At 45.3% G+C, this 21839-nt stretch overlaps 1 protein-coding gene across 1 annotated transcript in view; it reads right to left on the minus strand.

Annotated features, from left to right (window-relative positions):
* The window catches only part of fam13b (family with sequence similarity 13 member B), a 49735-nt gene extending 31410 nt beyond the window's left edge, over positions 1-18325 (minus strand). Inside the window, exons 1-6 of the mRNA XM_084451001.1 lie at positions 18200-18325; positions 8651-8809; positions 7312-7495; positions 3340-3552; positions 2211-2388; positions 1678-1822 (exon numbers count right to left, since the gene is read on the minus strand). Coding sequence (XP_084307127.1) covers positions 1678-1822; positions 2211-2388; positions 3340-3552; positions 7312-7465 — 690 coding nt within the window. The 5' untranslated portion in view covers positions 7466-7495; positions 8651-8809; positions 18200-18325. The remainder of the gene's footprint in view (positions 1-1677; positions 1823-2210; positions 2389-3339; positions 3553-7311; positions 7496-8650; positions 8810-18199) is intronic.
* Positions 18326-21839: the final 3514 nt, after the last annotated feature.

The raw sequence follows: 21839 nt of genomic DNA on the forward strand, positions 1-21839 counted from the left end.
TTTTTTTATTTTTATCACTGCCCAGTGACATCACGATTCGACTTCCGCAATAGTATGCTCTGGACTATGCTACATTTTCCGCCACTTTCGCCTGCTATATAGTACCTACTATATAGCAGGCGAGATGCAGTATGCACAGTTTTGATGTAGCATGCATTTCAGACACGGGGCCTGGCTATGGCTGGACGGGCAGCCCATGCAGAGGAGAGGGGTGAAAGGTCAACTCTCTTGTCTATGGCTGGACGGGCAGCCCATGCAGAGGGGGGTGAAAGGTCAACTCTCTTGTCCATGGCTGGACAGTCAGCCCCTATAAGGACGGGAGGAGAGAAACACCTAGAAGGTCACTTGGAGAGCGCAGCCCTCCACCCGTGATGCATGTCGTCAGCAAGTACAGGTTTATTGAATGGGTAAGTGAAGTGGGCATTTGTAGTTTAGAGAAGGACGTCTGAGTCGAAAAATAATTTGCAGATCTGCCAAATGGCCTATCTCGCAATATCAAAAATAAAAACACCAGATGGCACTGTGGCGGCATCATTTAGCAGAGCCAAACACCCCGTCTCGCCATGGTAACGAATGTGAAAAAGAATCTGTGAATCCTTCCCGTAATTCGGATCCACTCCGAACTGTAATGGGTTCCTCCTAGGCCCATGCTACGCCCCTCCACCGAGTGAAATCAGTCAGGTAGTTTTTGAGAAATCCTGCATAACAGACAAACAAACAAGACATACGGCACCGAAAACACAAGCTGCTGCCGGGACCTCGCACTGGCTGAGCTCAGGTAATGAAAGAGAAAGTCACATGGAAGGAATTTATGGCTTATCGTTGTCTACTTCCTGCGCAAGAGGCCTCTGAATGTGACTGTGGGTTGAGGATTAGGGCTAGGGCTCCAGAGTAGCTGCACGGCGACCTAACACACAGGTCTGAACAATGAGCCCTCGGGGTCGGGGTTAAACCTCATCCTTAAAGCGGGAACCACCAGAGACATAGGCGCCCCTGACTACCAACTAAATGCCAAAGATGCTTCTGGCAAAAAACGGAAATCCTTTCCTGATGCCAGAAGGGTCCCTCAGTAAGTCAGACGGAAAGTCAGACAAGCACGCAGACGTGAACAAACGCCTCCACACTTTCTCACCCGTCTAAACAGGGCAGAAACAGACCCTAATTCCATAATCTCATTCATAATCTGAAAGTTGGCAATGGGTGGCAGCGACTGGATTGGAGTCAAACGTTGAATGTTAATTCCATTTTAGTGGAAAATCCAATAAATCAATTTCCTCTCTCTTATTACCACAGGTTAGGTAAGACCTGGAGACTACTATGAAGGCCTTCCTGCCACCACGCCTTCAGCTTCTGATGACTAACCCATGTGGTATGAGTGAGGCTGCATAGGCCTTATAGAGCACACAAATAAACCACACCAATCAACAGAGACGGTCCGAGAGGCGCGCACAGCGAGACCAGCGGGCGGCCGGTACTCCCCTGGCGTCCGGGTTCCCCTGCTCCATCTGTGGACAGATGGTCGTGCATCGGCCTTGACAGCCACAGGAAGTGGCACCATGGCAACGTCGCTGAGCCCCCCCACCCCCTTCCCGGAGCAAGCATCATCATCGAACACGATGGACAGCTAAGAGTGTGCATGTGAGCACGCACGTGTTCGTGCACGCCTGTGCGTCTCACCTGCTCATTGATGGAGCTGTAGTCGTTGGTGGTGGAAACATCGTCGTCCTCCGAGTCGAAGAACTCCTCCTGGTTCTCCAGCAGCTCTGCTAGAACCCTGCTGATGGACTCCTGCTCCCGGAGACCCTCCCCCTCCGTGTCCAGACTACAGCATGGAGGGAGGAATGGTTGGTACTCACACTCTTCATAGAGGAGAGATTCATATTTCTCACCTCTGTGTGTCAGTTTCTGTATTTTAAATACATGCACATGTATGGTAAATAAACTAGAACTTGTTCTTGAACTAAACCACATCCACCTCCATTTCCACTGAATTTATCGGAGGGGGGCGGTACAGTTCAGGCTCAACGACGCCTCTCTAGCCAACGCCATTATAATCAGACTGGAGAGAAGCTGGCCTGTCCCCCTAAGTCAACATGCGGCGGTTTGTTCACAGCCTTGCACCGCGCACATCCAACTCTCCCAGCCCAGATATTAAATGGAAGTGAAGGTGGAGGGTGTGGTTCATGAGGGCATGGGCACCGTGGCCTTACTGGAAGATGTCGGGTCCGAACACTGCGGCGAGCGCCCCGAAGCTCCAGCTCTGCTCCTGCAGGGACGCCACACCGGACAGGAAGCGGCAAAGAAAGCGCAGCAGGCTGTAGTTGACCTGGGGCAGCTGCTGCAGGAAGTACTTCATGTTTCTGGCCTGCTCCTCCTCGTTGCTGTAATCTGGAGGAAGACAGGAATTACTATGGATTATACTGATGCAGGGGTTAAAACTAGACTTTGGGCTTACCAGCCAGCTGGCTGGCGAATGAAGAATTTACCAGTCAGATTTTTTATCAGCCATTGGCTAGTAAATAGAGTTGCTATCAACCCCTGTACTTGTGTAGGAAAGGTAATGGGACTTCGATGCACAGGTAGTCACAGTGAAGATGGCCCCTCCTAGAAGGTGCAAACTGAGCCATGTCAGAACAGTATTTAAACAGTATTCTAGAGTATTTGCTAGCTAGCCAGCCAGCTCAGTCAGCTAGACAGAACAAGCCAGCCAACACAAAACATATGCAGACATAGATATCTCAGCTTATGAGTCTTTGCTCAAGCCTTGAAGAAACATTTAGCCCATCTATTGGTCTGTTTATTTTGCATAATGCCCGTGTATCCTGCTGGTTTCCTACAGTCACTGAGGTAGACTACCTGAAAAATGAGGTCTCATCATTTTCCTTTCACAGTAGACCTACAGTATCAGACAGAAGATTATGTTTTTAATAAAGTAGGCTGTATGTTGAAGTAGGCTACATGGGATTTTTATTTTACCGTGGTGTCGAATTTGGTATCGAGAATCATAGAATTTCACTGGTACTGGTATCGACTACTACATTTTTGATATTGTGAGATCCCTAATAGAGAGGAGGTGTAGCTGACCTTGGTAAATATGTAGGATAGAGAGGTGGTGTATCTGACCTTGGTATAGATGGATAGAGAGGTGGTGTATCTGATCTTGGTATAGATGGATAGAGAGGAGGTGTATCTGATCTTGGTATAGATGGATAGAGAGGAGGTGTATCTGATCTTGGTATAGATGGATAGAGAGGAGGTGTATCTGATCTTGGTATAGATGGATAGAGAGGTGGTGTATCTGATCTTGGTATAGATGGATAGAGAGGTGGTGTAGCTGACCTTGGTACCGCTGTAGGATGTGCATCTGCAGCGCTGTGGGGATGATGGGCTCTGGGAGCTCCTGAAGGAAGAGGCGGAGCAAGCTGACGGCCGAGGCGAGATCTGCCTCCTTCTCTAGATCCACCTCTTCGCCGCTGTCGTAGCGTTGCCGCAGCCAATCCACACGCTCCGCATTCCCGTTGACCAGGAACATCCCCTCCAGGTCGAGCCGCCCTATTCCACACACACACACACACACACACACACACACACACACACACACACACACACACACACACACACACACACACACACACACACACACACACACACACACACACACACACACACACACACACACACACACACACACACACACACACAAAAAGCAGTCATAGCATTAGGAATAGCATTCAGTCTCGGCATCAATGTCTGTCTCTTTCTAATCACCAATATTACCTTGACTTGAGGCAATTCAGAAAACGCATCACTTTATATCTATTTCATCAACAGGTTCCGTTTTTGTGTGCAGAGAGATGACTGAGTTGATTCAATACACACAGAGCAACAAGCAACTTTCCATATTCAAATGGCATCGGGCTAGCTAGCTGTGAGCGTCTTCCTTTGCATATTCAGCAAGCACTGGGCTAGCTTCCTGTTCCTACATTAGCACTGGGCTAGCTTCCTGTTTCTACATTAGCACTGGGTTAGCATCCTGTTTCTACATTAGCACTGGGCTAGCTTCCTGTTTCTACATTAGCACTGAGCTAGCTTCCTGTTTCTACATTAGCACTGGGCTAGCTTCCTGTTTCTACACCAGCACTGGGCTAGCTTCCTGTTTCTACACCAGCACTGGGCTAGCTTCCTGTTTCTACATTAGCACTGGGCTAGCTTCCTGTTTCTACATTAGCACTGAGCTGGCTTCCTGTTTCTACATTAGCACTGGGCTAGCTTCCTGTTCCTACATTAGCACTGGGCTAGCTTCCTGTTCCTACATTAGCACTGAGCTAGCTTCTTGTTCCTACATTAGCACTGAGCTAGCTTCCTGTTCCTACATTAGCACTGGGCTAGCCATCTCCCATTACTGATGAAATAAGGTGTGTAGTGTAACTAGTCCTCACAAGGCAGTCAATGACAGCTCGGTGAAATGGTCTGGGTTCACCAAGGCTCAATATTCTGGAACGTTCAAATAAAAATCTGTCGTGTAAAAGTGACATGCTGATTCATAGCAGTGGACACAAATACACTTCCCAGGCTAAATTTAGGTTAATTATTAATTAAGGGTTGGCTTAATCTAGCAGATCAACTGGGAGACTAAGGGTGAACCATGTTCAGCTCTAATCACAACATCCAGAGAACCAACCTGAACCCAGTTTTAGTACCCCCCCCCCCCCCACACACACCCCTCCCACCAGTCCATTCCATGCCTAACAACATCACTAAGGCTGGTCCATGCTAGTTACCATGCAAACACAGGTCTGACTGTGTGGGGAGCAACCAGACAGATTAGAGCACTTTCTCCCACGGTTGATTAACTTGTGGTCTGGTTATTATGACTATGGCAGGGGAGAGAGGAGAGAGGTACAGAATGGGGGGGGTGTGTTCTAACATTACATAACCAGCATGAGTACAGGCATTCTTTATCATGTTCAAACATCTACAAAAACATCAGAAAAGGGAAGAGCAAAACCCTGTTGAAAATAAACAGATGGATGTTTACATGAGTTGAGGTATTTAGTGGATAGTGCAGGATAGGCTTTGGGGGGGGCTCATCCTCCCATGCTTGCAGGAGGCTGACAGAAAAAATGTTACGCAACAGAGGAAGCAACGCGTGGTTTTATCTGAGAGCATCCAGAGTTCATCTCATCAAACTGGATCTTGAACAGTCATGTATTCCACCATGCCAGACCGGTCTTCAGAGAGCGTGAAGAGCGCTTTGACAGAAACGTCTGTACTGGAGGATTATAACGCAGGCTCTATCGCTGTCCTCGTGTACAACGAGGATAATAATCTGAGATGGCCATCCAAAAACAATGACCAGACGACATATCCATGTCAATCTCAATCTGATGTAGCTGCAGGGGATCACAAGACAAGCTGATGACTAAGATAATACAAAACAACACAAGCAATACAAGAGCAAGAATCACAATGTTTACCTGAGGCGTGTATTGATTCATACAGTCACGTGTGATCCATTTACTAGCATGGTAAAGTTCAGTGACCTAAACCGTAGAGCATTCAGGAACAGAACATGGCAGATGTATGTGTGTGTGCGGTGTGTGTGTATGTGTGCGGGTTCATCATGTGCCCATCTGTGTGTGCATGTGGGATGCATAGTTCGGGTAGGAATCTGCTGAGAACTCACAACTCCATTACAATTCTGGTGGTCACAATTCCATTACATAACGATTCTCAATTTTCTTAGATTCTATATGATAGACTGATTTTGAATTATTTTTTCCCCATTTCACTAACAGTTGAATACATCCAAGAATGAAAAAATTACATTTCATAATTAAAAAATCCTAGAGTAAATTAAATGTACCTTTACTTATTTACTTACTACTGACGTTTAATACATTTAGCTTCTTTTTCTACTTAACCAAGGTCATACTGACTCATCCAAACACTTTCCAAGTCTGTTCGCCCATACTGGAGAAAAGGTGGCTGTTAGCATTTTTCGACAGTTAGGAATGTTAGTGAGTTCTAATGACAGCTAGGATTGTCATGATACCAGAATTTTCACGATTCTTGATACCTTACGATACCACACGGCAAAACGCACAAAATTATCTCAACACACAAAATAATTATCTGAACACACAGAATAATTACTTTATTTGTGGAAAACATTGTTACATTTACACCAGCCTTCCCACAGTAGACTAATGCGTCTAAATAGATGCATCGTCATTCGGTCGAAGCTGTGTGATGAGCGAGCAAGAACGCTACACAGTTCAGTTGAATTGCTGCTTGCGGTACTCATGCACGTTGTACTTTACACACGTGCGTGTATTACTCACACGCACGCGCGTACGCCGTGGTACTGAAACTGGTACCGAGTACCGTGGAAATTTACTGGTACCGGTACCGACTACTGAATTTCTGGTACCGTGACAAGCCTAGTCACAGCAAAGGTTATCTAGCCAACGTTAGCTAATAATATGGTTCGATTACCACTAGAAACCTGGCGTCTGACTGCCAAGGAGAGATCTCTTATCACACAAGTGCTTGGCTCAGTTTGTTGTGTTCCCTGTTTTGACCGGAGACGTCTTAGGACAGATGGGCTTGTTGTTGTCAACTCTGCCGTCTTGGTCAGGGTGTACACCAAAATAATCCCATATCCTACTACGGATGCTTTCTTTTCCTGGTAAAAGATCAACAGGTGGGAGTTTGGCGTCACTGCTGGTGTCACGACTAAAAGGAAATGTCAACTGCGTTACTTGCTGTATTCTAAAAACTTGCTGTATTCTATAAACTTGCTGCGCAGTTTGAAAGTGCATTTCGTGCTTTCAAGAGAATCAAAGCCAACAAATATAACATTGAAAGAATTGCAGGATTTTGGTATCGCTATGGCATCAAAGTTTCGATGTGTTGTGCAACCCTAATGACAGCACTAGCATACCTTTACAAAGTCATGTCAATTATCCTCCAAATAATTCCAATGCTTCGTGCTCATCAGTTAATAGTCTTAGAATGATGTACGTGTGAATCTAGTTTGGCATCAGCTGTGGTGATAATGTTAACTGAGGGCTGTGTGTTTCATGTTAACTGAGGGCTGTGTTTCATGTTAACTGAGGGCTGTGGGTTTCATGAAGCACTCAACTCTTCAGGCTGCGTGGAACACCAACGACTCGTCAGCAAAAACAACAACGTGAACAGCAACAAATTAACCTCTAATGCAGGGGTGCCTTTGTGAGCATGTGTCTGTAACTGTGTCTAAGAGCAAGTGTGTGGTTGTGCTTGTGTGTGTGTATGTCCTAGACTCACCGTGCTCCTCGATGTAGTCCACGATGTGTTGGACCAGCAGGGGCACCTGGTGGCCGGGTAGCCCAGCGGGCTGCAGCTCCTCCAGGGGGATGCCGAACACCCTGGCCTGGTTCAGGGCCTCGCTGCCTGGAGAAGGAGAAGCGCTCTTCCTCATCTCCTCCACAGGCCCGCTGCTACCTGCCGTCTGCAGCCATAGCACAGACCGAGAGAGACGCACAGATTCAGGCCACTGATGGTAGAAACACACACCCCAAGTACACACACACACAAACACCAAGCACTGTACAACATCTCAGACAGAGAGAGAAGCGTTGCAGGCTCCACTTCTCCTCTGACACGCAAACACCCATGCGTGAGGCAGGTCTGTCCGTGGTTATCAACCGACAAATCAGAGGCGAGCCCTCCCCTGCTGCAGGCGGTTACGTTTCCAGACCCATCTCAGAGTCACACAGGAGAGAGGAGCAGGACAGGGGAGCACTTCAAAGTAGGAAGGGCGATTTTGGAGAAACCAGGAAGTGTAACCTAGATTTACTTTGACCTTGATCAAATATAATGGGTGAGTCATGCAGGCTTAGAGCTAAAGTAACTGTGTGAAATGCGCTTCTCAGTCATATTGTAATAAACGAATCGCTGTCAGACCCAGTCTGAATCAAAACGTTTCGCTCTGCTACTTCTGGCGGAGAAATCAGAGTGGCCTCACTCGCTCTGTTCAACTACTAAGAAGACTAAGCTAGATTTTTAAAATTCAACCAGAAATCCCCTAAAATATGTAGCTTGACAGGCAGGTAGGCCGTCCAATTATTTCAAGGTAACACCTACCGTACCTTTAAGAGAGAGTCCAGTGCAGGCATCAGTCCAGGCATTGTCATAATGTTAATGTTAGAAGTTGCCTACAAGAGTAGACTGTATCTTATTTGGGCAGAAACACATTTTGGTAGAGCAGGTGGTCCAATGATCGTAGGGTCGGCGGTTCGAATCCCGGCTCCTCCTGACTACATGTGGAAGTGTCCTTGGGCAAGATACTGAACCCCAAATTGCTCCCAATGAGCAGGCTAGCACCTTGCATGGCAGCTGCCGCCATTGGTGTGTGAATGGGTGAATGAGAGGCCTTCATTGTAAAGCGCTTTGGATAAAAGCGCTATATAAGTGCAGTCCATTTACCATTTAGCCTACACACAATGCAGTACACATAACATTTGACTATTCACACACAGAGTTAAGTGGTTTTAGATCATGATATTGGATTACATGTTATTGTGTTGTTGTGTTGTGCCGTGTTATTGGGCCGCCATGTTTTGGTCATCTTGTGGTTGTGTTGTAGTCTTAGTGAGATACTCACCGTTTAGCCGTTAAAACACCCAGAAGTTGACCTTATTGCCGGCTCCTCTCACATCCAGTGAAGAGAATGGATCTATGGCTGCTTCAGGTTATGGCAAAAGATGAGCCGGTAGTTCCGCATTGACAGACCGCAAATCCTCTTCAGGACCTCACTAGCTAGCTGCAGGCAAGAGAAAGACATGAGATATAAGAACACCAATTGACATATTTATATAAGAAAGGCAAAACCAGGATGTGGGGGTTAGTACCTGGCAATAAAAAAATATTCTAATTCTGAAAACTAATTCTAATGTGCAGTGTGAGCCAGAGTCTGGCAAGGCCAGCTACTTGCTATCTCCCAATTAGGGCTTCAAAAGATGTGTGTTTCAGCTGGGCAGACTGGCAGCGGTGTGTCCCAGAGGACTAACACGGCCGTAGCAGTGGCCAGGAGAACCATCCAGATTAAACAGACTGGAGGATGACTACAGGCTCGCCTGTCAGTAGGGCTGCACAGTGCATCAGGCACTGCCATGACCATTCTGGCCTCTGAGACTCATCCATTCCTTTGGGTCACCGTCACCCACTGCCTTCAAAATCACCCACTGCCTTCAAAATCACCCACTGCCTTCAAAATACACAACTCCTGGTCTTCATAGCTCTACTCAGCACTGTAAGTCACAGAAATGTGCATTGAGTGTTTTGGGGCATGCTGACGAATAGCAGGCGCTCACGCTGTTTGAAGAACCCCAGGCTTTCCATTGGCTGTGCTGTGAGCAGCTTCCTTCAGGTTCAAATCCCAGGCTTTCCATTGGCTGTGCTGTGAGCAGCTTCCCTCAGGTTCAAATACACATTCTACAGTTTGGAAAATCAACCTAGTTGTCAGCCGACATGTTGGACAATTGACTATAAACCAAACTTTAATCATTTTGCCAGAGAATAGATAGAAATTGTCCCAAAAGCTCTGGGCAACTTGGTAATGCTCCCATGGTCATAAGGCTAGCTACTACTAATTTAGGTAGGCACTAGTTACTAGCTAGTTAAATTAGCTATCTTTTTAGAGATTCTGTTTCTGTGGTGGATGGCAAAACCTAAAAAAAAGACCATCAGCAGCCATGTAGTTCGACACAGCTCACCAACTCCATCATCATTAGGGCTACTTCCAACATGAATCTTTCACATTGTGTTCTGGGAGCTCAGCTGTTGTTAGCGGTGCTGACGTTACTGCAGTGTTGTGGCTTGGTGAGTCTCTCCCCCACTATGGTCCCAGAACATGTAGCAAGCTTGTTGCTTATGAGTTGGATATCTGAAAAACAGCAAGCTACTCTAAGATCGTGTGCAAAGTGTGTAGAGTGATTTCTGCAGCATCTCAAATCACCTTGATTTTATATGAAAGTGTCCCCACAGTTACTTAATCGCACTTAATAATCGTAATCACAATATCAGGAATAGGGATGTCACGGTGTGGATTTTTTCCCACCGACTAATAAATCCATGACCACACCGGTGTTACTGGTAACAGCGTCTAGTAGTGATCACGATAACAAAATGATGACTGAGATATGATACCCGCCCAAAATATCTCCATACCAATACCCAAACCATACCACTATAGAATCAACTTATAAAATCATGGTTTACAAAAAATGAAAGGACACACAAGCCTGTCTTCCTTAATCTGTTTATTTAATTACTGATACTTGTTAAAATATTAGTAATGATAAGGAAATATATTAATTGAGATAAATTACGGTCACCCCAAATGACTTTTTTTTAAGCTGTGTGCTATTAATTCAACTTTAAAAACACTAAAATCTCTTAATTTGGGGTTTTTGCATAAATGCATGTGTACACTACATTCCAAATGTTTGAACAATGGCCAAATATATCCTTATTTTTATTATTTTAAAATTGGCCTATTCAAAAGTCTTATCCGTCAATGACCCGGGTACACTGTCCCTGACCGGCTCTGACGTGATGGGCGGAGTCTCGCCTCCACGCCACTGTCCACGCCACTGTCCACGCCACAGTCTCCACAATTCAGTCCCTGAGTTGGCTAGAGACACACGGTCTTTGCCAGTGGGTGCATGCAGATTGCCCGGAGGTCAATTCACTGCCCCCGACTTGCTTTGATTTGAGGGGGCGGAGTCTCGCCACCATGCCACTATCCACGCCACGGGCCCCACAACTCAGCCCGAGTGGGCTAGAGACACACGGTCTTCGCTGGGGGGTGTTACATACAGCTGCAGCAGCTAGCCCACCTCACATTTTCTCCAGGAAATGTACTTTCTAGTTTATGATTCATCTTTGCCCTGAAATAGGAATGTCTGCCTATTACAGACCTCTTACATCATCAGCAAAAAAAGTGATGTAACAAAACAACCTACATACAACATGAAAGAGATCTTTTCTTCTTTTTCCTGCATATCAGGAGGGGGAGATTGTAGTGTGGAAAACCTCCAGGGAAACGCCATGCTCCTCTCTATTAATCTGCAGGGTGACATGGAACTAGTTCACCTTCATGCTCCCTCTCTATTAATCTGACATGGAACTAGTTCACCTTCATGCTCCCTCTCTATTAATCTGACATGGAACTAGTTCACCTTCATGCTCCCTCTCTATTAATCTGCAGGGTGGAACTAGTTCACCTTCATCACTTGGTTACTGGGCTTCTCTCTTAGGGTTCATTTGTGCTCATCTTCGTCAGAATCGCTTAGTTCTAGAACTATCTTATAGCAGTTAATTACACAGCTTTTGACTGCTCCCTGGTGGCCAGCATAATCTATAAAAGACTCTTATTGGCCGCTAGCTCAGTATGATCTATCGTCATTGGCCTGTTTCCCACTACCATTTCCAACATGACTCTGAAATCCAATCAGACTGTTGTGGCTAATTGCAGGGTCCCAGTTGTTGATATAGCAGTGGGTCAGGCACACACTGCGTACAGGAGGACTGAATGTTCCCAGAACCAGTCTGGGACAGGAGTGTAAACTGACCCTTCCGCCCCAAAAAGCAGTTTTCCATAGAAAAGTCCAGAATGGGCCAGACTGTATCTTAATCCCACATGTGCGTGACAACCTTTCGGTCCACAATGCTGGGCATTGTCAGAGGGAGGAGGGGGGCAGCGAGACAGAGGCCCTCAGCCACTAGGCAGGGCGCTGCGGAGGCGCCTCTGACCTACAGCTCTTTCTATGGAGCTTTCTCAACATCACACTGAAGCCAAAGATACGTCTCCACTTGTTAGCCTGGAAACAATCAAAACATCATTTAGCTAATTCTCTGAGAATTCTTGCCATGTTCTCAGCGATAATGGTCATTTGAGAAACTCACAAATGACCTCAAATACCCCATAAGTGGCTTTCATTCACACACTAAGGCGTTTGGAGTTACACCAAGCAATTTCCATGCCACTTACTCATAGTTACAAGTGACAACATTCCATGTAACTTTATCAGTTGAGGCAACTCAATTGCAATCAAAGTTGTGATCTTCGACAGCGCTGACAGGTAGGCGAGTCGTCATGGTAATCAGCTGATCATTACATTTTGGGTGGGAGGTCATGTGACAGATCTAGATTGGCCGTTGCTTTCAAGTAGTTTCTCAGAGTGGAAACTGAATGCAGCTAAGTTGCAGACGGGTGAAAATTTACTTTTTGGCTCACGGTGAGTCACCTAGATTAAAAAATCTACCGGCCAAGTATTTTTTTCAGATAGCCTTCTGAAATCTAGCCGCCAATTGGAAATGTTACCTGCATTTGGCCGGTGGCAGGTGTTAATTTTCAGCCCTGGTTGCAGATGAGTTGGTTATCAGTTGCTGGGGGTCTTACAAGACGCAACTAACCATGCATTCAGACAGACAGACAGCAAGCCCGCAACTCGTCGAGAGCAGTCAACTATGGGCAGTGTTTCCTGGGTGGTGTGCGTGCGTGAATTTCAACTGGCAATTTAAAAATAGGAAATAAAACTGTTAAAAATTCTCTCGAAGGTCCACCCCCCATAGCTGCCCAAAATCCTGTGGGAAACACTGCCTGACTGCCCGTTAGTGATCCAATGTGCTCGTCCTCCTCAAAGTGGAGAGAGAGCAGGGTGACGACCATTCGTTCCGCGGAGCTCACAGACGTATCTACCACTGCACAGTAAAATAAAAACATAAATATAAAAGAACCATTCTGAAGTAACGGCGCGCCGCCTCTGCTGAATGTATATAGTGGAAACCCTGGTGGGCAACTGTTGTGATTCTGTCATATGGTTCTGGCGGTGATGTGTAAAAACTTTTGGATGATATTGCCTAGCAATAGCCAATCAGATTCAAGTGTTTGATTTTTTAACTAAACAATAAACCAAATTTTGGTTCCCAGCTCTAGATTCCGACCGTTTTCAACAATGGATGAGAAGTTGTGAGACAGCTAGCAAACACTTAACACTTACCACATTAGCTAGCCAGCAATTTGATTACTGTATTTTCCCATTTTTATCTAGAATATCTCTGCCCACATCACATCTGACTGCCACCACTGTTAGCACCAGTAGCTTTAAAATGGTTTGCACTCGTGAGTAGTGTTGCACGGTATACCAGTGCTGAAAAAGTACTGCGGTACTAGTTTCATACCAGCATTTTGAAAAAAACGATACTGTCTCTTTAAGTAGAACGCTGACCCTCAGTGACCTTGCAGACACTCTGTGAACAACACTGTGAGTCGCCGGCAGCAAACGTGAAGAGCAATGGAGATAGCAACAGGAGAGATTGCCTTGTTCCATGAAGAGATGGCTGCAGCTTCAGCAGCAACACCTCAGCTAATTGATAGAGGGGGTACAAAGTGCAATATGGAAATATTTCAGCTTCAAAGTCTACGAAAAATGCACGCCCCAAAACACAGCAGCAGCACCGCTGAGCAAGCACTGTTTTCAAAGTGTGTCTCACAAAAGGACACATCAAACAGACAGGTGACCGACAGGTGACCAACAGAGACTAACGTTACATTCACTCCCCTGTTATATCCATGAAAGAAAGAGAGTGATGGAAAAGCCTCTCTGCTTATACAAGTGGAAGTGCAGTTTTATAACATTGGCTTGTTTCCCTATTTTTTAAGCATTAGTGCCGTTTGGTACAGAGTACTGTAACACTTGCCTTAATATAGATTCCCAAACTCGGTGTTACCATGACAACACTATTCGTGAGGCTGGCTGGATGGAGCTGATGAACTCCTGCCCTGGCCAGCTTGCTCGCTGAAATGTTGTAGGCACATCGGACCCTATCGGAGGACGCAAGAGCCCAAAAACCTCGGCGATAGAGTGCTGTTGGCCTATATTATAAAAGTTGCGTCCTGTCTTCTCCCAGCCAGGTAAGTTATCTGATTGACTATGATACCATAGATATAAATAGACCAAAAAATAAAGCCTCCAATGTCTTCTATCCTTTGCTAGAATGCCCCAAGCCAGCAGGTTTGAATGGGCAAGACAAAATAATATTTTCAGTGCTGCATAGTGGACACAAGTTTCTAGCTCCTCCCTCCTCCTGCATGAAAACGCCACTGTACACTGCAGCTTGGGTGCTGGAAAACGCTGACCTTTGACCTTTGAACTAGGGTCAGTTTTACATTACTCACAGGTTAAGGTTAAAAGGGTATGGTTAGAATGTGGAGAGGGTTCAATGTAATCCTCCATCAAAGCCTTAGATCAGCTTTACTCGGGTGCATGAGACTAGAGGAATTGCAGACTGCCTCCTCTATGATCAAACCAAAAAGCTCACCTCTCATGTTGGTCAATTTCCACTACAAAATAGCCCAATACAACAGCTCTACTGTCACTTTAAACGTTCCATCTACTGGGCTCTCTAGTGAGAAACTGGTTCCACAACAGGCCAGCCCGGTACTGACTGCAGGCTAGGGATGTGAAGACATCGTTTACTATGTTGCCTACAACCTCCTTTTCTCTACAGAATTCAAAAAGGACAAAGTGAAGTGAGTAAGTGAAGGGTTGGGAGAAAATAGAAGGGATGGGGAAGAGCTAAATAAGACACTTGCCCTTGACAGTGTCTGAGCCTCCCACAGAAGTGATTAATTAATAAGTGCATTTCCATAGAGAATAGTAGGATATCTAAACTGAGAAATAGGTTAGGCTGCTGTGTGTACAAAATCCAAGTGCTTTTCCATACAAATTGTTCATCGACAGCAGGTGCAAACTAATAGGCCGACTGAATAGACTGTAATTTAACATCAGTGATCAGGTGGAATTCTAGAAGCCTTCTGATGAGAATGATGTCACGTAGGTTTGGCTAGGCTACAGGGTTACAGGTAGGTTTGGCTAGGCTACAGGGTGACAGGTAGGTTTGGCTAGGCTACAGGGTGACAGGTAGGTTTGGCTAGGCTACAGGGTGACAGGTAGGTTTGGCTAGGCTACAGGGTGACAGGTAGGTTTGGCTAGGCTACAGGGTTACAGGTAGGTTTGGCTAGGCTACAGGGTGACAGGTAGGTTTGGCTAGGCTACAGGGTTACAGGTAGGAAGGTGTGACTGTGAGCCTGCTCTGTGAATGGCTCGCTGGGCTTACTCTCGAACCATCACAATGATTATTGATTTAGCATTGACTTTTCTGTACATTAAACCTTAGGATCAGCAATTCTGACGCAAAACATGGTCTAGACTAGAGGACTTCACAGCATTGCTTTTGCATCTGTGGTGGGGGACAGCAGAAAGGCCCAGGACAGGACATCAGGTTACTCTTCACTCAAAGCCTTTGTGATCAATTCACATTTGTTGCTCAGATCCAATCAATTTTTTTGTTTGGCTGTTCACTTTTTTATTTTTGAATGTGGCCAGTATCCGATCCCAGTGTGAACTGGTCACATCCTGAACTGCCCCGCGTTGCACAGAAGAACAATAACAAAGATGTCCCACACAGCGCGCTGTCGTAGAGAAGTACGGGGGCGCTGAGGTCAGCGCTTAGTTTCATTTAGAAACCCAGGTGAACGAGGATAAGGACAAGGAGAAGGATAGCCAGGTTTTTAATTATGGACGCTACTTCTGTACGGAGGCGTGTATGGATGCGGAGTCAGAGCCAGCTAGGAGTGATGGGATTGTACAGAAGTGTCACCCCCAAATACTGATCTGGTCTAACACCTCATGATAAGGTCTAACACCTCACTGTCCCACTGACTACCTCCATCGCAGCTGTCTTCCATGATTGTATTCACAGAGAGACACCCGCCTGCGCAGAATCATGACGTCTGTCTAGAGGGAAGTAAAAGTTGCATTAATTCTTCTACAGTTATGATTGCTCAGCCACACACAAAAAATCTGATTTAAGACCACATGGAAGTGGCCCAATCAGAATTTAAAAGATCAGATTCCATGTGATTTGTGCTATGCACACTGTTGGGAACAGTGGCCTTGTGGTTAGAGTGTCCGCCCTGAGGTAACCAATGCTCAACATCAAGTGTTGGATTGGGAGTAAATTCCTGCGACATACAAGCGTCATGTCCAGGGCCCTTTACATCAAGCTGCCTCACGCTAAGGAATCAGGAGATGGGCTCCTGTCCTATGGGCTACTAGGCTCCAGAACCATTGGTTCTCAAGACTATTGACTTATTTACTTACAAGGTTATGAAGAAAACGGATGAATCATATATGAGCGGAAAAAAAGATTTGGGCCACTATTGCAATTAAATGAGTCAGGCCACTCGATATCAGGTTGCCCTACAGTGGGGGCTGCAAATGATGCAACTAGCCTGTTGGATGAGGTGCGTTTAGAAAGAGCAATGCAACCCAAGAACCAATGCACTCGGAGTTTAAACACTTCATAGCTCAAACAGGCCTCCAGGCCTCACCGCCACCTTAACCAATGAGATGAATGAACAGCACCACCAAGGGCCCGTTATCTACCCAGGAGAGGGTAGAGGAATAGCATGATGTTGACTAATATAGCTGCCTAGGCCTAGGGCTTAGCTCTTGACCACCGGGTTCAGGTGAGACACCTGGTGCTAGGAACCCGCCACCCGACCACCAGCCAGGGCACCCAGCATCATCCACAGCTAACTAACCCTTCCAGCTAGCAACACAGCTCCACATCCGAGGCATTTACTGCAAACAGAAAGCAAAACCGATGCGTTTGTAAGAGACGTGACATTGCATGTCATAACTACCAGTCACGTTAAACACGACACCCATGTCGAGCTAACGCATGATTAACCACTGCTAGGCTGGATACAGGACTGGTCAGCTAGGGTGAGCTGGTAGTACACGGCTAGCCTGCTAACCAGCTAGCCCCCCCCTGACTGAACACATCCAGCTAGTCTAGCTATGCTAACCAGCTAGCACCCCCCTGACTGAACACATCCAGCTAGTCTAGCTATGCTAACCAGCTAGCACCCCCCTGACTGAACACATCCAGCTAGTCCAGCTATGCTAACCAGCTAGCCCCCCCCTGACTGAACACATCCAGCTAACCAGCTAGCCCCCCCTGACTGAACACATCCAGCTAGTCTAGCTATGCTAACCAGCTAGCCCCCCCCTGACTGAACACATCCAGCTAGTCTAGCTATGCTAACCAGCTAGCACCCCCCTGACTGAACACATCCAGCTAGTCTAGCTATGCTAACCAGCTAGCCCCCCCTGACTGAACACATCCAGCTAGTCTAGCTATGCTAACCAGCTAGCCCCCCCTGACTGAACACATCCAGCTAGTCTAGCTATGCTAACCAGCTAGCACCCCCCTGACTGAACACACTCAGCTAACCAGCTAGCCCCCCCCTGACTGAACACATCCAGCTAGTCCAGCTATGCTAACCAGCTAGCCCCCCCCTGACTGAACACATCCAGCTAACCAGCTAGCACCCCCCTGACTGAACACATCCAGCTAACCAGCTAGCCCCCCCTGACTGTAGCTAGTCCAGCTATGCTAACGTGAGTATTTAGCTAGCATCAACTTGTTAGCACTCACAGTCACGATAGGAAATCTATCTTAAGGTCATTCTCTTAAACAGCCACGGGAACAACGAAGAGCAACATTGCGTGACTGTTCAGCTCAACACCACACTGCTAGCTGACTGTTCAGCTCAACACCACACTGCTAGCTGACTGTTCAGCTCAACACCACACTGCTAGCTCTGTTCAGCTCAACACCACACTGCTAGCTGACTATCCAGCTCAACACCACACTGCTAGCTGACTATCCAGCTCAACACCACACTGCTAGCTCTGTTCAGCTCAACACCACACTGCTAGCTCTGTTCAGCTCAACACCACACTGCTAGCTGACTATCCAGCTCAACACCACACTGCTAGCTGACTTCAGCTCAACACCACACTGCTAGCTGACTGTTCAGCTCAACACCACACTGCTAGCTCTGTTCAGCTCAACACCACACTGCTAGCTCTGTTCAGCTCAACACCACACTGCTAGCTCTGTTCAGCTCAACACCACACTGCTAGCTGACTATCCAGCTCAACACCACACTGCTAGCTGTCAAACCCGATGGTTTAGTTCACCAGATGATTCATAAATACCGTTACTATGAGATCTATCTGTAGCTAGCGGATGTCCAGCCAGCCCAAACCCAAACCCACTGAGCCTAACTTACCAGGTCAAATCCAACAGGAACCGAGAGCAAAAAGAATGAATTCGTATTTAACTTTACTTCTTTAACGGACGTCGTCTCGGCGATCAATTTTAACTAAACGACGACGAGAGCAAAGCTGGCCGAGGAGGATCAATGTAGTTCCTGGTTGTTGGATGTCGGTTGGGTTGCTGAGCGGCTCGAGCTCACAGATACACACCCACAGCTCGAGCTGTCCTGGCCCCGCCTTCACGGGAATCAGGGGAATCGACTCTTTGAAGGGAGCCGGATCTCACGGATCGGTTCCTTTCCGACAGCCGTTCAAAAGAAGTTCGTTCGTTTTTTATTTTCTTTTTAGATTGCGGGAGTTATGGTGCGTTCGTTTATAACTGGGAGGTGGCAAATTGCGACTTGCTACTAGGAATGATTAAATAAAACACTGCATGAACTCGCACTTCCTCGTCGCAAATTCGGATATGTTTCTCAGCCCCCAGTTGCCGACTGACGTCAATATCATATCATATCATCATCATATCATTCGCTATAGCTCGAATGCACACAGGTCGGAGGTGGGTTTTTTCTCACTTGCGACTTGCCACCTCCGACCACAAACGAACGCACCATTACTAGTCTACCTGCGAATTAATCAGTATGGTAGAGTAACATTTGGCTCAGATTCAAACTTCGCAGCAATATAATTACATTTTGTATGTATGGACTTGTGCTAGAGGTTTAGCAGCATATTAAATTAGGCTACGGTACTTGTATTGCCAGATCTAGTCTTGCATAGGCCTAAGCATAGGTTGTCTCTTTTCTCGTTTATGTTTTAGTTGTAGAAATGTAGAACTGTAGAAACGGCAGACGTCAATGATCTGCATTGTAAACACACAAGGTAAACACAGCCAGGGAAATGTGGGCATAACCATAAAAAGAACGGCTCTCTCAAGTATGACTCGGTTCCCTTCATTCGTATTGAAAGAGCCGTTCCAAAGAATCGGATCGTTCGCGAACGTCACATCACTGAACACTCAACAACTTCCTCCTCAAACCAATGAAGATCAGCTGTAATACAATCCAATATTGTTTTTGGCAGACGAATGTAGCAAGCTATGGTGTGTGTGTTTATTAATAGTCTACTCGGTCCAAATTTTCAGCAACACATCTATCTTACTCATAATCAAACCCCCACACCTGCCAAACTACAAAACCTACATTGGTTTAAATGATGACACGCCTGTATGGGACTGTATTATGTTTAGGTTCTATTCTGTTCAGGTGTAATGTCAGGTGTCACATATTGCAAAAATTGTATACAACATATTGTTAGTTATGCATTAGTATGTATTACATGTGCCAAGCACAGTAGGCTAAATTGAGGTAAACAGTGTGTGCGCCCCCTACTGGGAGAACTATACCTAGCTCCATGTTGTTGCTGTATGAACCCATGCATGGTGACCTGCTTCAGACCCAGGACTTCACAACACACATCTCGAACATTCGCTGAGAGTAGAGGCACAAGGCGCCACCTAGCGACAGTCTGCCATAATGAGACCTGTAGACTAAAATGGACTGCTATCGTTGTCAGTAAAGTACATTTAAATATTTTGAGAGAGAGAGAGAGCATGTAAACAATCAAAGTAAACTTGTTTTAGTGTTTATTGCTGTGTTTGTTGGTTTACACTCAGGAATGTTTTCATAATGTGTTTGGTGGGTCACACCAACCACAATGTTTGTTATCGAAAGAATATTTAAATAGCAAAACAACAACTCAGTAATACAATGAATAGATTTTCCTATATGAATTCATTCTCACTAACATAGACTATTGGTCTATTTACAGAAGGTTTATTTATATATTTATATATATGATATAAAACAAGAAAAATGCACATCCTTTGAAAGAAAAAATGTGTATTGAGCTTTCTGTTTGGTGGAAAAGAAATGCAACTGTCATATCAACGTGTATCAACAATTTAAATCACACTTGACTTTCAAAAAGTATATATCTCATTAAGATGCTTTAAGATCAATCTCTTTACAATGTTTGCAGGGCATGCCATTTATAATGTATAGTTCAACGTAGCCTATTTAAAGAGAAATATTGAGATATTGCCATTTATTTTCTCCATGTGAAGTGTAAGTTAATTTTCTTCAGCCCTTAAATTAACAAAATAGTTCAGTGAAGTCCATAAATCTCAGTGGTGTAGTGGAGGGTAGGCCTATAGAGAGGTATACGGAGTATACCCACTTCTTTATCCATGGATCCACAGTATAGCCACTTCTTTAAATGTCACTAATGTAAAAACTGTAACATTTCTGCTACAGTATACCGACTTTATTTGTCCTAGTATACCCACTTCTTTACTCACCATTACATCCCTGATAAATCTTGTAGATATAAGTGAAACAGAATAGATTTGATACAGCACTGTGACAAAGGACATGTTGACACCATAGCTTGACACCAGCTGCAGAAATGACAAGTCGGACCAGACGTCCATAGGCTGGTAGATCATTTGTGTATCATGTTTCTATAACTTACGACTCATGTACTTGCATGTAGGAATGGCACGAGATACTGTAAATGACTATCCTCTACATACCGGGTGAAACTGAGTCCTCGTGAGTTCCGAGTAGGAAGCGAGTTGTTGGTTAAACTCACTCCCCCAGTAGAAATACTAAAAGATTGATGAAGAGCTAGATTTTCATCAGCATGTTTGTCCCATGGGAGACGCTGGTTCGAATCCCACCCTGGGCATGCCAAAACGCATGGGTTACATGTACATGTGCTACATGCGTTCATAGCCTTTCTTTTACACTATCCCTCTTTGAATGTAGCCTACTGCAATTTACAATGAATGGTAAACATTTGCGTGGTCTTATCAATATCAAATAACCAAACAAAGTTTTGACTACATTATAACCCCTTGTCACTTTCACTGCACACAAATAAGATACTGTACAGTATGTTGCACGTCTGTTGAACACACAGAAACAGCGGTGGATCTCCCCAATCAATGGTACAATTATAACAACAATCATGTGACTCCTTGATGTTACTCTGATATACTGAACCTCAGCCTCAGAAAAAAACATGTGATTTTACTGTCTAAAAACACCACAGGACAGATTTATCAAGATCTTTCTCACAACATTTCCACTAAGAGCTCTTTACACAGGTAAACAACAGCCTTGGATGGAGGCATTGGAGAAATATGACCATTATTACAGTTGAAAAGGACTTAAGTGAGTTACAGTTACTTGCCTGATGGCCAACTAGAGGGGCACCAGTGAACTAGACTTGATCTTGTATGTGTGTTTGATAAATCTCACTCTGGGAGAGGAAGTACTGGAGATTATGTCTAGTACTTCTCAAGAATCAGTCCTGTTTGTTGAAGTTGTTTTAACATTTCACTTGAACCTCTTGTGCCTGTTATCCATGTTTTAGGCTTCGTACACCCTGAGGAGAAAGAATAAAACACCAATGATTATAATTGCTGTTACATTCCTGTATCAACCACGACTGGCATTTATATCAATATTTGTATTTCAATGTATTTCAATTAGGGCTGCACGATTATGACAAAAGATAATAATTGCGATTATTTGCTTCAAAATGGTAATTGCGATTAATAATTGCGATTAATATTTCAAAGTAATAGCT

The sequence above is a fragment of the Borostomias antarcticus genome (assembly GCF_949987555.1).
Source record: "Borostomias antarcticus genome assembly, chromosome: 16".
In the NCBI taxonomy this organism is placed as follows: Eukaryota; Metazoa; Chordata; class Actinopteri; order Stomiiformes; family Stomiidae; genus Borostomias; species Borostomias antarcticus.